Source organism: Cydia splendana, chromosome Z, assembly GCF_910591565.1.
Source record: "Cydia splendana chromosome Z, ilCydSple1.2, whole genome shotgun sequence".
Classification (NCBI taxonomy): Eukaryota; Metazoa; Arthropoda; class Insecta; order Lepidoptera; family Tortricidae; genus Cydia; species Cydia splendana.
This window is the reverse complement of record NC_085987.1, coordinates 44,781,779-44,799,971: the sequence shown is the minus strand read 5'-3', so window position 1 is coordinate 44,799,971 and position 18,193 is coordinate 44,781,779. Positions and strand designations below refer to the sequence as shown.

The window sequence follows — 18,193 nt, the reverse complement described above, 5'->3', positions numbered from 1 at the left end:
ATTCTTAATTGAAGTGGGCATATGATTATAGGCAACCCAACACTGGTGGCTTAATTGCCGTTTATAAATCTGAAGATTCTTCATGGATACTGTCAAATCTTATAAAATATGTCACCCATTTCTGTTCATGGAGGTTTTATTAGTCGTGTTAGATGCCTTGCGTACCCTTATTACCAAATAATGGGCTGATTTGGCCCGGTAGCAACGAGATCGTACCGTGTACCAAAAGAAGGGAAGAGGGGAAATGGTCGGCTCCCCAGGTCCAATCTATGCTATATTTCTTCATGGTCTTAGCAACTAGCGCAAGTTATGTATAATTTTTGTATAATTTAGGCACTCATATATTTTTTGTGAATAATAATTAGTAGCGCGTGGGGGTGATGATTTCTATTTAAATTGAATTATGGCCAAAGTCAAACATTAAAAATGTAAAAAAAAACTGGTTCTGGCATTTGAAAAGTGTGAATACAATGTTTTAATATTTTACAGATAAATTAAAGGCGATAATTTTACAAATGAAATGGGTTTCTGCCACCAGTGCCACCCTATTGTAAAGCAGTAGACTTTTTTGCTAACAAAGTATGCCCACCAAATACGCTCATAAGAACGATATATTCTATCGAAATAGGCTATGAACTATCGAATGATGATAAAATAATAAATGTTAGATTTATTATTTCATAAACGGTAGTTTTATTATTTTATTACAGTTTATTATTGCAAAATGTAATTTTACTCATTGGGTAACGTACTTTTGATATCAATTTGAAGTTTTCTGATATCTGTTATATTTACGGAATTAAAGCCTGGCTATACTTATCGATTACACCCTGTATAAGTTACTTCGGGACGCATCATGGCCCAGAACCCATACTATCCGGGACACAGTTCTTTAATATTATGTAGGGCTAAAAAGGCCCTCTGTCAGTGCGGGTGACAAGGCCCGGTCCCGGGCCTTATTGAACGTATGAGATGGAATAGTAAATTTAAATATTTTAATTTAGGTACATAATTATGAGTTCTTTGATTTCTCGATAAGTTTTGAGTAAGCATCACTTACTGACTTACAAAAGTATAAGTGTAGTACAACCTGAATTTTATTAGATGTTTTTAAAGCCTTATTATCAATAGAGCTTTAAAAATTAAGTTAGAAGTGAAATATAATAAGCGTCTTTAGTTGTAAAAAATATGTTACAAGACCTATAACTAATGAAAGGATAATTTTAGATATAGTCCACTTTTTTCGAGTAGGTAAAATAGACGATTTCTTATATCTTTAATAAACACACTCCTAGGTTTAATTCGGACTATGTTTACAAACCACATACCATCGCCCACCACCACACTGTTAACTGACAGTTCGTAAACCTTATTACAAAAGGCATAAGGTCCACCGATGGACAGTTAAGAGCGTCGCCGTTTGTACTATCTTAATACAAAAGTCAACAAAGAAAATAATTAATTACCTATGACATGACTTGAACAAACAAGGAAAGCTATATATAAAATGTTTTTTCTCTGTTTTCTCACAAAGGAAACTTTGACAGTTTGAATTCCTCAAAGGAGGTCAATAACACTAAACTCGAAACAGCACCTTTAAAAAAACATTAGGGGTCACTGACCTGTCCCAGTAAATTGAGGTAGTGTGCGTGAGTTGCGTTTGTGTGTGAAATGGGGTAATTTGACAGACTCTGAAAATTTACCCTCCTCTACGCTCTCTTAACATATTAAAGTTTATTTTTACCACCCATAAAAGTGCCATACTGTGTATACAGCGTTAATATTATATCCGGGTGAACCTGGATATTGGTAGTGGCAGCCCTGACCGAAATTTTTAATTGGCTTTAAATTCAATCTTCCACGGAATTAGGTCTTGTAAAAAATAGTGTAGATAGAAGACGTATAAATGAAGCTGTCATACAAATATGGGCTCCTACTACGGCGGAACATGGAAGAAAAAAAAAACCAAAAACAATAAATTCATTAATATCTTTGTAACCAAGATACCTAGAGATGTCACAATTGCCTCTAAATTTGCGTCTTTGAACGGTTTATCCAATAGCACTATACAACGGAAACTTCATAAAACGATTTGCAATTTTTTTTAAGTTTTTCGTAATATCCGGGTGCCTAAAACACGATTTTCAAAAAATTATTACACAAAAACTACGCAAATTGGACACGCGGGAGTTTTAGTCTCGCATTTGTAATGATCTAAACTTCAGTAATTTGCAATAAAATGAGGATGTCACTTTTTTGGCTTCTATAAAACACTGTGAGCGGGCGAGGTGTTCAAAATTACCTTGACACGCTCTTACAGCCGTATTCGGCAAACGAGATAATGACAAGATTTGAGACGAACTAGATGACTAGATGAGATCTTACCTAGATTCTCTTAATAATAAAGTCGCTTCAAGACCATTTTGAACAACTTGCCCGCGGCTGACTGTAGGTATCACAGTTACGGCATGAACTAGGAACGCCACTAGATAGTAATTGGCCACTCATAACAATAAGACTTCTATTGGCTTGTTTTTTTCTGATTTCTTAGGAATGGCCAATTACTACGTAGTGGCCAATAACTATACCAGTCACCCTATATGTTGATGGATGAATAAACCTTTTCTTGTAACTTGTTGCCATGGTTACATTCGCCAAACTTTTTTTCTTCACTAAAGGTGGCCACTGACGAGACTTCCAACAGTCCAAATAGCGTGGCTGCAATCCAAAATCGGTCCGTGAATGTCAAAAACGTACAATGTTTAATATTAGGATGCCGTCCATTTGGATGAATCCATTGTAACGGCATCCATTTGAAAGGCTCGTCAGTGGCCTGCTTAATTGGCAAAATCCGACACAGCCCTCCAAATAACAACACTTAACAAAAATAACAAAAACAACAATACTTACTCGAAATACAAATTTTGAAAAATCTCGTGTGATGTTAGGGGTGGGGGTGGAAGTTGAGACAAGATAGGGGGTCAAAAAATCCTCAAAACACCTCCCGCAATGAATGGACTATCATATCTTAAAACCTGAATCGCTCCATTTCAATGAACAGCCGGCCTAGCCAGGGTTACAAACGCTATCGCTTCGACAACGAAAAGCATTATGTCTCTCTATCACTCTTCCATATTAGCGCGACAGTGACAGTTGCGTTTCGATCGCAACGAAACGTAAGCGATTGGCATCTTGGCTAGGAGGCCTAAAGAGTCAAAAGTGAACACTAAATCTGTATAGAGTCCGTCTATGCTAACTTTGCACCGGCATGAATAGCACAAAGCGAGGAAGTGTCATTATAAAAGTCGTATTTTCATACCCCCTTATTCATAAAACTTTACGGGCCTGATTTAGTTAAATTATTTTTCATCCCTTTCGTACAAATACATAAGTCAAAATAACAGATAAAGACAAACGATTATTAGCTAATTAAGGTTTGTAGCGCGTTTATGAATAAGGGGGATAGAGATTAGACATTTATTATGACATTTGCCATTGTAAATGCCTTGCAGAGTTAGCTTCACTGCTGACGTCACAAATGTCACAGAACTAACACGGCTTATCCTTTAGGCTACTCGAAGCCTGGCATACTTGACTGAACATTATTAGAATCACAGGATAATTAACTTTATTTCAATAGCGGGAAGGTTGAAATTAAATTGGGACAAGAGTTCTCCCAAGGAAGCTTAGGCAACGAGAATGTATGTCATTCCACCGATGTGGTGGTCGCGCTTTTACTGTTCTTCGTCATGTGTTTCGTAACAAGTTTCGTAACTTAGTCGAACTTATGTATTGGCCAATAACTATAGCATTCACCCTACGTAAAATTTTACAATACATTGTTGTATACTTTTTAGTTTTGTTATTAAGAGTCCATCAACGTGCACACTAGCGCCACTGCCAAATAATCGTGATTATTTAAATTTAACGAAATATATTAAAAAAAAGCGGCCAAGTGCAAGTCGGACTCGCCCATGAAGGGTTCCGTAGCAGCAAGTAACATAATAAAATTGCGATTATTTAGCAGTGGCGCTAGTGTGCACGTTGATGGGCTCTTAAACTAACCGTGTAGAGTCAGACCGGAACACTTTGGCTTTGGAATGTCAAAGTGTGGAAGTGTCACTTATAAATAATAAATAAATAAATAATAAATATTATAGGACAATTTTACACAGATCGACCTAGTCCCACGGTAAGCGCAATAAGGCTTGTTTGTGGGTACGTTCTGTGGTACTGGACGACGATATAGTATAATATACACATATACCTATATATATACTTATATAGATCCTCGAAATCTCCTCTCAATTCAACAATCCTCTGAGTCGAAATAACCCAAGAGTAGTAATTTTTTTGAAAAAATAATTGGTACCTAAACTTTTTTGAAAACCTCCCGATTCCCGTTTATTATCAGTCAGAATTCTGTACCTAACTTTATTTCTCTCTGATGTGCCAGGTCTAACATTTTGGCCAGACAGGAATGAGTCTTGCAAAATGAAGCATCACACATTAAAAAAAACTAAAAATTGAATAATAAAATCGATCTTTAAATGTTACAGTCAAGATTGCATTTCGTCAGGTGACAACCAAAACTCACTAATTAATAATCATTAAGTTCAGAGCCATCGTGAACCGTACTAGTATCAAAACAAAGCTGATTTTTATTACTTACCTACTTTTTTGCAAAGAGTGAGTTGCGGTTGTCACCTGTACGTCGGCTACCACCAGTTTTGAAATTGACATATTAGTTCGCGTCTACGTCAATTACTTTCTATACATCTCGCTTGCACTAGATAAATATGCGAGTACGAGCGAGATGCATAGAAAGTAAGTTACTTAGACGTGAGTGAATATGTCAATGTCTAAACTGGCCCCTATTTCACCAACGTGACAGGTCCGGCAATTGTCGACATCACTGTTCCTGACGCCACAGGCCTCCATAGGCTACGGTAACCGCTTACCATCAGACGGGCGGTGTGGTTGTTTGCCACCAACATGTTAATTAAAAAAAACTCCACTATATCGCCAGTTAATAAGTACTTATTTTGCGAAGCTAATGACAATTGTCACAAGAAATACGACAATTGTCACGAAATTCCGACACAGAACTCATTTGCTGTCAAGAATTACCGAAAGTTCTTTGAAATCTTGTTACAATTGTCATCATTATCATCATAAACATCGCAAGAGAAATGCCTGTTTTTTGCCGATATAATAAAGTTTTTTTAAATAATACAATGATGGTGGCAAACAGGAATACGGCCCGCCCGATGGTAAGCGATAACCGTAGCCCATGGATGCCTGTGACGTCAGCAACAATGAGACTTGTCGAATTGTCGCACCTGTCACGTTGGTGAAATAGGGGCCTGGTGGTAGTGGTACTGAAGATTTATAAGTAGGTAAAAGTGTAGCCATTTATAAGTCTCTCAAGGTGGAGATATACCCACCTTGAGAGACTTATAAATGGCTACACTTTACTGACTATCACCAATTTTTACGACGACGAAGATTTTTTTCAACGGATATTTATAAGGTATATTCTAGAGATGCCACGAATATTCGGCAACTATTAGGTATTCGGCCTATTCGGCCACTTTGCCGAATATTCAGTATTCGGCCGAATGTTGCCTACTATTCGGCCGAATACCGAATATCTGTTGCAAAAAAGAAAAATTACACAAAAAATAACCAAAAATTAGGTACCTCTATTTAATATTTAAAATTTATTCTTGGAAAGTAGTTAAGTTAAATACGAAGGCACGTTTTTGAGCATTTGTTGATTACAAAATATTTTATTTTTATCATGGGTCTGATTTGATTGACTCTAACTACATTAATTGATTCTGTTCAACATAAAAATATATCTTAGCAAACGTGTGCTTTGTTGGCGAACAGTTTTCATAATAATTGTGACTCAAAATGTTCGCACGTCATGCCGAATATTCGGTCGCCGAATATTCGGTATTCGGCCGAGAGTGGAGCCGAATATTCGGTATTCGGCCAAATTCACTATTCGGGGCATCTCTAGTATATTCAAGGTTTTGAAATACTCCTACGTGAATAATGTGGTCATATACTTAAAGGTTTTAGTTTAGGCCGCATTACTAGGCCTTTTAGTTATGCTTTAAATCAGAAAACCACATATTTCATAGTCATTTGTGTCATAAATTTCTACATTTTTTTTTAAATAGTTATACATATTTTGTATTTCAGGTTTGGATCATAAAAAAAATTGTATAGTATGATCTTACATAGTTTATCGGAGTATGGTCAGATAGTAAAAATATTGAAAAATATTTTTCACCTCAGCAGCTCGAACAAGGGTACTTCGCTTCTTAAAAACAGTGAGCAAAATGCGATTTAGCTCACTGAGTCATTTTGCCTCACTCATGAGCAAAATCGCTATTTGCTCACTGAGTGTGTCTCACCCGTGAGCAAAATGCACTGAGTGAGACAAAATGACATTCAAGTGACCTTTATAGTCAAATGTCCTTTCAACATGCGGGGTCTAATACAAGTTCGATATACTTGGGTTCTATTATCTCTGTCCCTCTAGGTATGTTCTCACTGCTTAGGGTGAAAAATGTTGTGTACTACACGAGATTAAAGTTATTTACATCTCGTGCGCTTTTGAATCCCTTACTACGCTCAAGATTCTAAATTAGATTCACTCGCTACGCTCGTGAATCTATTATAGAATCTTTCGCTTGCACGGGACTCAAAATAAGCACTCGAAGAAATATCAAACTTTGATCTCTTGTTGTACAAATAACTATTTACTATCTGACACGATCAAAAAATGTTTCATAAGTACATGAATCTTTCGTAAACCATTATAATTATTTCTTATAAGTAGTTACGATAACATTAATTTAACACTGACAATCTTGTGAAATAGTCAACATACATATAACATATTGAACTGAGGGTACTATTGACTCTTAAAAGTGAAATTGGACTATCATTTTCCTCACAAAAAAATTACGATTTTTTTTACTTACACATCTTTTACAAAATGTCATCATTAATTAAAACTACTCTCATTTTGCCGAACCAAAATATAATAAATATATAAACACAAACCTTTGTTAAAATTAACAACAACTGCACTTTAAAAAAATCAATGCCTTTTTGGCCCATTCTGTACATTTATCCTAAAGAAGCCACATATAATACTAGCCACGTCTCTTTCACTTTAATGAGTCAAACAGGCGCCTTATTTTTATTACTAAAGTTTTGAAATTTCAGTTATCTATGGACGCATTACTATCTACTACGACTGCTTTAAAAGTATGGCTTCGAAAAAAATAACTTTGGTAATATTAGGCTGCGAACTGAATCAAGAACTGAACTGAACAAAATCAAAGCCGTTCGTACATTTGGTAGAGCGTAATGTATCCGTATTCGAACAATGAGATACGTCAAATACTAGATATTGAAACGATATAGATTGGATATGTCAGTGTCAAACAAGTGTCAAAATTGACGTTTCTTCGAACAAAAACGTCACTTTTGACACTTGATTGACACTGACATATCCAATCCATATCGTTTCAATGTCTAGTATTTGACGTATCTCATTGTTCGAATACGGCCGTTAGATATCCAAGTCACATTTATTATGATTATCTCGAAATCCGAATAGGCCTGTCATTGTTCGAATACGGCTTCTGACGCCCCGCGCCCCTTGCGTTGCGTCCAGTCCGCGGCCTAAATGGGGCGCTTAGCAACACAAGCGCCAAGAGTCTTTAGTTATTTTTTTATGAAGCGACACAAATATTGTGATGACCCGGAATAAAATGGACCTAAATGTTTGCCAAATTTTTTTAATTATATTTTTCCCAAAAAATCAAATTTCACCAGTGACAACTAGAATTTACTAACCTCGTGAAAACTTAGACTAAGATTTATATTTTGTTAATGTAATTACAATGTGAACTCTGAACTCCGAAACTGAACTTTGCCGCACGACATTAAGGTCCACATTCCAATGAGTATTTACCTGAAATTCGGTCAATGGGCGAATAAAGCGGCGGCTCCTCCTCGCCTGCCTGCTGGTGTTCGAGCAGACGATGGCACGACTGTCTCATGAGCGCTCCCCGCACTGTCAAAAAAACACAGTAATTTAATTAAAAAAATTCCCAAGCACACGATTTGCTTTAAAAAAAAACGTAAAAAGCATTCCTAACGGTATTGCGGTACTACATGAGAATATGTATTTCAAATCGCTTGGTCGCATTAAGTCGCCATTTTGTGGCAAAAATAAGAGATATCCTGGCCTGACCGCGTGGGACAATATGTTGAGCGCTACCCGCACTGTCAAAACCAAACTTACAATATCAAAACACTTTTTTTGCCGACCGTACTTAGCGCTTCCGAATATATCGACTCGTCAAACGGCCGATTTTTGTTTTGTTTTGTCGATATTTTTTCGTCAATTTTAGATAAAATTTTAGTGGAGCCGAAAACTTTGTAACTTTTACTGCAAATGATTATTCTTATCACTAATTTTTTTTTTAATTTTTATTCCTCTCCTCCCCACTCCCCATTTTAATGCGACTGGTCCTAAAGGGGTCCTCAGGGACATTACCAGTCCCCCTGCAGTCTCTGCTCTGGCCTTACCTGACCCCCCCTCCCCCTTTGTGATATTTGGTGATTTTAATGCAACCCCTGCCACAAGATCACGTGGTGATAATTAAGATGTTTTTTATTGCGTAGATACGTAGATTTCATCTAATTAAATTTTTGAGTAATATTGATGTTTTTGTCTTTACCGCTTTGAAAAAAAAATTACACGTGATATCATCTCTGACCCCCCCTCCCCCATCGTGATCTTTCGTGTTATTTTTCTTACCCCCACCCCCCCTCTAAACGATCACATGATTTCTGGACGACCCCTAAGCGATTATTGCCTGACGGCAATGGCCTGCAACCACCTCTGCGACTACAGACTAGTAGTTGAGAGTCGTCAGTTTCCCGTCGTACCGGCAACGGTCCAGCCGGCAACGGTCTGATATAATAAGTTTGTAAAGGGGCCCACTGATTAACAGTCCGTCGTACGGTATCGGCCTGTCAGTTAGAACAAAATTTAGACAGTTCCGAACAACTGGCAGGCCGATACCGTCTGGCGGACTGTTAATCAGTGGGCCCCTTAAGGGCCCTATAAATTGACAGCTCGCCGGACGATATCAGCCTGTCAGTTAATCGCAACAAGCCACACATTTAACAGTTTTATTTCAGACCACGGACTGCCGATAACTGTCGGCGCTGACTGGAATCGTCAAGCGACACACTATCGGTGTACATATTACTATCACTATTTGCGTTAGCGTCAGGCCGAAACCTGAACGAGAACTGTTAGTGTGTGGCCTTTTAAGATTAACTGACAGGCTGATATCGTCCGGCGGAATGGTAATCAGTGGGGGGGGGGGGTTATTAAATCGCTTAGCGGCCATAATAAAAAGTACCTAGTCTTACCTTTATTATATGTATTGTCATTTCACTATGGCCGCTGGCTGTCTAAGCTGGACAACATTTTGCCTGAAACAAAACACGGAGTTTAGTTGATGTAAGTCAATAGGGGGTATTACTGCAATGTTCTGCCGCCAGAGTGCAGCACTAGCTCCTCTAGTAAACCATAGAGTAACTTATACATATTGTGCCTTAACCTGTTTTTTGACAAGATTTCATAGACAATAAAATATGACATTGATGCATCAAGTCGATTTGTTAACAAGAGCCTACCGGGAAACGCGAAAATCGACATTTAGTTATCTGCCTCTTTATTGCTCGAATATGCAAGAGTGATAGAGAGGTTAGATAACGAAATTTTCTTGTTCGCGGTAGACCCCCAGATTGTGACGGATAGTGGTAGTGGCGCCTCCTACGCACAGTTTCGCGTAATATTCCCTATTATTAAAGAGGGAATTTTACACGTTTTAATTAAGATTGACCTCATAGTTCATCAAATAACCAACATAATATAATATGCCAGTAGTCTGTTATTCGCAGCTCCTAAAACCGACCACTGACTAACACGCCGCCGGACGATATCGGGGCCTGTCAGTTAGAACAAAAATTTGACAGTTCCGAACAACTGACCGGCCGATATCGTCCGGCGGACTGTTAGTCAGTGGTAGGCTTTAAAAATAGATCCAATGTCACACCTAAAATTAGTGATGTCAGCGAATACCATTGATCGTTAGGATTCATTGAGATTGTATGTCAGCGCGAATAAATCCCAGTAATTATGGGGAGTCTTCTATTCCATAGATCTATCCCGTAGATTGAGCATAAAGCCGGGCTGCAACGATAAAAAGAGTATCAAGCTAACACTATCTAGGCTTAGCACAGAAATGCTCTTGTCCTAAGCCTACCTAGCACACTCTTTGCAGTGACAGAGTTTTCAAATGTCTCCATAACCGTGTGGCTACCACCAGTTTGGCACTAACATAAACGCTATCGAGAACGTAACTTATTTTCTATGCATCTCGCTCATACTCTCATGAGATGTATCCAAAGTAAATTACGTAGACGTTAGCTTATATATCAGTTTTGACTCTGTCAGTGACTCATGGTACGGGTACCGGTCTGTTCTATTTAAAATTGTAGGTAGGTATACTCAGTGGCGTAGCTAGGGGGGGGCGACGGGGGCGGCCCGCCCCGGGTGTCACCCATGTAGGGGTGACACCCGACCGTGAACATCAGTAGTGCCATCTATAAAAATTCGTAAAACTGTGGCAGCTTGCACAACCGCCATTAAGGAAATAATATACAACATGCCCACGAGGAACCCGAGAGATTTTAACAGTATATTCCTGATCATATTTAAAGACTAAAATGTCCTATAAACTGTTATGGAATTCGCCTAGTTTCAGAGTCCAGTACCACCAGCCAGCTAAAAAAACATTTTTTTATTGTTACTGGGTTTTACAATTATTGCACTAAGTAACAATAATTGTAAAACCTAGTTTTTGCAAAGTGTACTTGTCACTTTTTTACATTCTATCAATAAGGATATTTGGATAAGTATTTGTGGGGTACCTACACGTAAAAAAGTGACAAGTAGGTACACTTTACAAAAACTAGGTTTTACAAAAAAAGTTAAAATTCTTTTTTAATGATAGTTTTACAAATATCATTTATAATTTATCTACAAATACGTACAAAAAATCGATAAAAGAAATGGTTTTTCGCGAAATTGACGTAAACTTTTTAATAATTCAATAAAGCTACATCTTGATGAAATCGCCAATAAAAGTGAACTCTAGTACTGGTGAATAAAACTCAAAATATCATGACCAAATATATTTAGATGCGAGGTCTGCAAGGTAACTTTACAATTTCTATTCGAATTTTAAACAATCAACGCTACAAATTTGAATTTCGAATTTTAAACAAGCTCACTGACCAGCAATTTCGGAACTAAAGTTTTTCAATAGAAAGGAGGATGGGTCAATTATACATAGTGCTGCAGACATTTTGGACTAGTCATTGAGTTTTCACTTCTGCCGGCACTCCCGGAGTGCAACCCGTTGTTTTTTTCTCCTATTAGTGTCGAAAGAGTACGTAATTCAGAGTAGTAAAATAACATAAAAATGACCAAATAAAAAAAGCGTAGTATACAACTTTAATCAAATGGCCCATATTTAGTATAAGACATTTATGGTGGCAATTTTACACTTTGAAACTCCAAAGTCTGTGCAGGAAAGGAATTGTCATAGGGACCATCATTGGACGCGAAAGGACAGGAATTTATCAATGAATATTCGGAACATACAGGCCAATTCGAACGTACACTGACATCATAATGACATCTAAACGATGTCGATTCATTGGTTTGTACTTGGGCCATTTTATATAAAGTTGTCCCCTACACTTATTTTTTTCAAAATTGGGATTTTTTATGTTATTTCTACTCAGAATCATGAGCTCTTTTGATCCTAATAGGAGAAAAAAAGTGTCCCAAGATTTCCATACATTTTTCTATCTTTCCATTCCGAAACCGCCATACAAAGTCTATGACAAAATGGTAACGGAATGGAAAAAAAACCTTGAGACACTTTTTTCTCCTATTAGGATAGAAAGAGGTCGTGATTCTGAATAGAAATAACAAAAAAAATGCCAATTGTGAAAAAAAGAGTAGGGGACAACTTTAAATAAAATGGCCTACTTGTCCATACAAGTATTAGCGCAAGCAAGACCCACGATAACGAAATGACATTATTCAGATATCATCCTGATGTCAGTGCACGTTCGAGTTAACCTGGGGCCCGTTTCTCAAAAGCTTGTAACTTGTAATACAAGCGGATGTCACTTTTTGACAGCTTTTGTTAGAAATGGACTTCCACTTTACAAGTTACAAGCTTTTGAGAAACGGGCCCCTGATAGTCTTTTTAAAACAATTAGCTCCGTAATGCATTATCTATTGGCGACACTCTACGCGGTGCATAAAGAAACATGGACGGCCGATCTTATAAATAAATAAACCGGTATTGGTATTGATTTGTAACGATGGAGGATCTATTTCAGTCTTTATTACCAGCGTTTATTAACTTCATTGTAACTAACTAACTACATGATAGCTGGCGCAGAAGTCTAACCTCCTGAGACCCAGAAGCAATTGTTTTGTTTTTGAAATTGGAACCCTTAGTTACACAATAAAAGTTCAAAATAGATTTTGGAATATGTACAAAAAATTGTACGCTGGGACTTAGACGGCTAAAATAATTACAGTAAGTACTTGTACGGTCACCTGCAATAATATGTCACTTCGAAGGCCGCAAAAATATGTGACACGCTCTTATGGCTCTACAAATAAAATTGTGTCAGATATTTTTGCGGCCTTCGAAGTGACATATTATTGCAGGTGACCGTACATATAATGCAGGAATTCCGTGAAAAACATGTGATAAAGGAACGAAGGTCACGATTTTATTCAGTATTTGTGTATTCAATTGATGGTAGATTTACTTATGTTACTTTTAGATTTACTTATATTCTCTTTATTTATCTTAGGTCTTAGGTTAGGATTTTATAATATGAATATAAAAGTAAAATATAAAAACACTAACAAAACAATAAAAAATACGTATAAACACATTGTAAAAAACCTAACCTAGGGTGCCGCCAGCAGCGGGGCAAGACCCAAGCTGCCGGTGGTCAGGGCTGCAGAGAGAGGAACCGGCGGACTATCGGAGCCGTGTCCTGCATCACCGGCATCACCGCCTTCTGCATCTGGCCCTTGATCCAACCACCTAGCGAGAGTCTCTCAAGATGTTGGTCGAGACTCTTCGCTATTAGATTTATATTATTTGTATGTCTTTCCCATCACGGAACAATGGTGTTCCGGACCTTTGGGAGGCGTGCGCGGAGCCGAAGCCAACACGTAGAGCCAACAATTTTATGAAATGTAAGGGGTACACCGAGCGAATGCTGCCCTTGCCCGTGTCATGGGACGCACGCAGAGGCAGCACCCGCCAGGGTGTAAGGGCTATTGAGAGTTGATGGAATCTAAAATGAACTATGTTATTGGGTGAAAGCGATGGACTAAGTACTGAGCTATGGGGTAAAAAACCGGACGCCTGCCTAATAAAACGGTATGCAATTTTATTTCCGGCAGACGGTGACTCGCCCTCACAAGATGGGCCCCCACAAAAAGCGACATCTAGGATGTCTCAAGGGCAACACCGGTGTGAGCGGCTCAGGGGTGTCGAGAGGTGTGCGCCGCTTTCTACCCAGTGGCTGTTATATTATTATTATTAGTAAGTAGATCTTTATAGATAAAGATAAAGATATAAGATTTTTATTCGTGACGATCACAAAACATGTACGAACATGTACAGACAACAACAGCAAGAACAGAAGAGAACAATAAGTGTGCATCACGAAATGGACCCAACTCAGCATAATGCTAGCTATAAAGCCAGCGCTGGTCTTCCGTAGGGCCCATTCGGTGATGCCACGACAGATAACACTTATATATTATTTATAACATAAATTATTCCGCGATTTTCTTTTTTTCAATTTTTCTAATTTTTTGCTTTTATTGCAAGCAAATCAATAGGGTACACCATGCAAGAAATAAAGCACCAGAAGAAGATTCATAGAGAAACGTAGACAGCAGTTATTTTTAGACACAATTTCTATTTTAAAACCCGTATAAAACTATAAAGAGTACCGTAAAACGGGGCCAAAAGACACGATTTTCAACTTCAAGGACGATTTTCGCCAATAATCCAAATGATAAAAGTAAAAAATTTGATATCATTTTTTGAGTCTCGGTTAGTTCTTCAATTTTGCATTTGTGAAAAAAATATTTACCGACCCAATTCAGAGAAAATCGAAGAAAACTACCTGTTTTCTCCATATCCTTAAAACGGGGTCGATAGACACAAGAAAGGGGTGAATAGAAATATTAAGTTTTAGTTGTCATAGGCATCGAATTTGGTCATTATTATGTTAATACTCTATTGGAGAATGGTATATACAGGGTGTCCCAGAAATCGACGTCAAGCCGTAAACGGATGATAGACCAAGTCATAACAGTTATCATAAAAATACAAAAAAAAATCCAACTCATGTTCTTTAAAAATTATGGTCACTTTAAAAAATCACTAAAAAATCCACATCCTGTAATGGTTCTTTAACTCTTGTTACTACAAATTCCATAATTTATTCTATTTTTTTTCTCTTTATTTATTTTTCGTCTTAAGTTAGGTATTTTTATAATATGAATATAAAAGTAAAATATAAAAACACTTACAAAACAATAAAAAATACATATAAACACATTATAAAAAAACCTAACCTAGAGTGCCGCCGGCAGCGGGGCAGGGCCCAAGCTGCCGGTGGTCAGGGCCGCAGAGTGAGGAACCGACGTACTATACGCGCCGTGTCCAAAATTACCGCCTTCTGCATCTGACCCTTGATCCAACCACCCAGCGAGAGTCTCTCTAGGTGTTGGTCGAGACTCTTCGCTATGAGACCGTTCGCTGACACGACTATCGGAACAATGATCGTCGAGTCAACATCCCACATGGCGGTAATCTCATGAGCTAAGTCTAGGTACTTGCTGGACTTGTCCTTCTCGGCCTTCACGAGATTCTCATCATGGGGGATGGTGACGTCGGCGAGCACGACCCGGCGCTGCGATCGGTCTATCAGCACGATGTCAGGCTTATTGGCGACAATAGTCCTGTCAGTGATGATAGATCGATCCCAATAGAGCGTGGCACGACCATTCTCGAGAACAGGCGCAGGTAAGTAGTACTTGTAGTACGGTACTTCGCGGTCCACAAGGCCGTATAGAAGAGCAAGTTGCTGGTGAATAATCCTGGCTACGAGATTATGTCTGTGCAAGTACTCACCGTTAGCAAGATGAGAACAACCGGAAATGATATGCCTGAGTGACTCTCCGGGACGGCGGCATGCCCGACAAATGTCGACCGTACCGTCCTTCAGGATATATTTACGATAGTTGTTCGTCATCATCACTTCGTCCGCAATTGCACAGGCAAAACCCTCGGTTTCTCCGAAGAGGTCCCCGAATCGTAACCAGTTCACCGACGCGAGCAGGTCCACATCGGGTCCCGTGAGGGCCTTGTAGAACCGCCCGTGTAGCGCCTTACTCTCCCATGCCGCCTTGCGATCCGCAGTACTTAGTACCACAGGTTTGCGCCAGTTCTCGTTTGCCAAGGAGAGCGGCGTGAGGTTCCTGTCTACTGCCACCACATCACGATGCATCCCACACTCATTGTTAAGGAAATAATTCCTGAGATTGTACACCTCGCGGTTGTGGAGATCCTTGGCGTTTAGGAAGCCTCGGCCTCCACACTTCCGTGGGATGTATTTTTTTTATTATTATGTAATCTTGAATAATGCTTCTGTAGATTTTTGCCTAAAATTTAAAGCCAACTGCTATTACTTGGAAGAAAATTACACTTTATCAAAACCAAATTATTTAAATTTACTGTTTCGCCCAACTTTAACTGTAGGGCTACCGCCAATACCGAAAATCGTCAATTGCGGGCATTTTTCTCTGTCACTCTAATTACGCCTTCATTGGAGTAAAAGAGTAAGATCCCCGCAATTTGCGAATTTCGGTTTTCGCGGTAGCCCCTCTGACCGTACAAAAAAAAATGTACTACGCTAGTTTGGCAAGTAACGTTAAAAACTGGCGCGTTTAATAAGGAATTCAAAATGGTATAACATTTGCTAGATTACGTTTTAAATAATTGGTAATTTTTTTTTTTGTAAATAACCCCAGTTTTTCACAAAATGTCCATACTTCCTTAAAATGACTTTAGTTTACCTAAAGCTTTGCTCAACGCTGTTTCTTAGTTTGATAGAGACGGGAAGAGTCATTTTTGAGTGTGAGCGAGATAAGAAATCAAATTTCCACGTAATTTAAGAGCAAGGTCATGATATTGACTCAATCTTTTCACTTTAATTTAGGAACAGTTTTCTCATTTGAATTTTGACATTGGAAATGTCTTTTCGTTCGCTCCAGTATACGGTCCGATTTCACGAAAAAGTGCGATCCCCTTATATCTCGGAAAGTTGTGAAGATATGATATTAAAAAATAGGCTCAAAAGACGCATAATCACGAGAGCTGTAAGGTGCAAAAATAATTATTCGAGAAAGTCAAAAACAAAAAAAGTAATGGTCGAAATAGTGAAAATAAAATTCAATTTTTTCCGAATTTTTGATTTTGGTGCTCGATAATTTGGAAACGAAGAATGATATCAAAAATTTGAGAAAAACGGCTCTGGACAATTTAGTCGGCTACAATTTGAGCCTAAAACAAAGACGATCGGGTTAAGGGTTTGCCCTGTAGCCTAACCTTAAAATAGTCAAAAAGTCAGAACGACATTTTTCACAGGACATTTATGACTTCATGTTTCGCAGAGTTCGTTATCGGTGTTTGTTGTGAATTATTGGGAGGGAGAGGGAGAGGGAGAGGGAGAGGGAGAGGGAGAGGGAGAGGGGAGAGGGAGAGGGAGAGGGAGAGGGAGAGGGAGAGGGAGAGGGAGAGGGAGAGGGAGAGGGAGAGGGAGAGGGAGAGGGAGAGGGAGAGGGAGAGGGAGAGGGAGAGGGAGAGGGAGAGGGAGAGGGAGAGGGAGAGGGAGAGGGAGAGGGAGAGGGAGAGGGAGAGGGAGAGGGAGAGGGAGAGGGAGAGGGAGAGGGGAGAGGGAGAGGGAGAGGGAGAGGGAGAGGGAGAGGGAGAGGGAGAGGGAGAGGTGGAGGAGGGGAGAGGGAGAGGGAGAGGGAGAGGGAGAGGGAGAGGGAGAGGGAGAGGGAGAGGGAGAGGGAGAGGGAGAGGGAGAGGGAGAGGGAGAGGGAGAGGGAGAGGGAGAGGGAGAGGGAGAGGGGAGAGGGAGAGGGAGAGGGAGAGGGAGAGGGAGAGGGAGAGGGAGAGGGAGAGGGAGAGGGAGAGGGAGAGGGAGAGGGAGAGGGAGAGGGAGAGGGAGAGGGAGAGGGAGAGGGAGAGGGGAGAGGGAGAGGGAGAGGGAGAGGGAGAGGGAGAGGGAGAGGGAGAGGGAGAGGGAGAGGGAGAGGGAGAGGGAGAGGGAGAGGGAGAGGGAGAGGGAGAGGGAGAGGGAGAGGGAGAGGGAGAGGGAGAGGGAGAGGGAGAGGGAGAGGGAGAGGGAGAGGGAGAGGGAGAGGGAGAGGGAGAGGGAGAGGGAGAGGGAGAGGGAGAGGGAGAGGGAGAGGGGAGAGGGAGAGGGAGGAGGGGAGAGGGAGAGGGAGAGGGAGAGGGGAGAGGGAGGAGGGGAGAGGGAGAGGGAGAGGGAGAGGGAGAGGGAGAGGGAGAGGGGAGAGGGAGAGGGAGAGGGAGAGGGAGAGGGAGAGGGGAGAGGGAGAGGGAGAGGGAGAGGGAGAGGGAGAGGGGAGAGGGAGAGGGGAGGGGAGAGGGAGAGGGAGTGGGAGAGGGAGAGGGAGAGGGAGAGGTGAGGAGGGAGTGGGAGAGGGAGAGGGAGAGGGAGAGGTTGGGTGGGAGAGGGAGAGGGTGGGGAGTGGGAGAGGGAGTGGAGAGGGAGTGGGAGAGGGAGGAGGGAGTGGGTGGAGGGTGTGGGTGAGGGAGAGGGAGAGGGAGAGGGAGAGGGAGTGGGAGAGGGAGAGGGAGAGGGAGAGGGAGGGGAGAGGGAGAGGAGAGGGAGAGGGGAGAGGGAGAGGGAGAGGACACAAACT

The 18,193-nt window shown here is 40.3% G+C and overlaps 1 protein-coding gene across 2 annotated transcripts in view; it reads right to left on the bottom strand.

Moving 5' to 3' along the window:
• The window catches only part of LOC134804054 (glucose transporter type 1), a 100,155-nt gene that overhangs the window by 63,132 nt on the left and 18,830 nt on the right, over positions 1–18,193 (bottom strand). For both annotated transcript variants that reach the window (XM_063776937.1, XM_063776938.1), the window contains exons 2-3: positions 9,478–9,540; positions 8,003–8,104 (exon numbers count right to left, since the gene is read on the bottom strand). In XM_063776937.1, coding sequence (XP_063633007.1) covers positions 8,003–8,090 — 88 coding nt within the window. In that variant the 5' untranslated portion in view covers positions 8,091–8,104; positions 9,478–9,540. The remainder of the gene's footprint in view (positions 1–8,002; positions 8,105–9,477; positions 9,541–18,193) is intronic.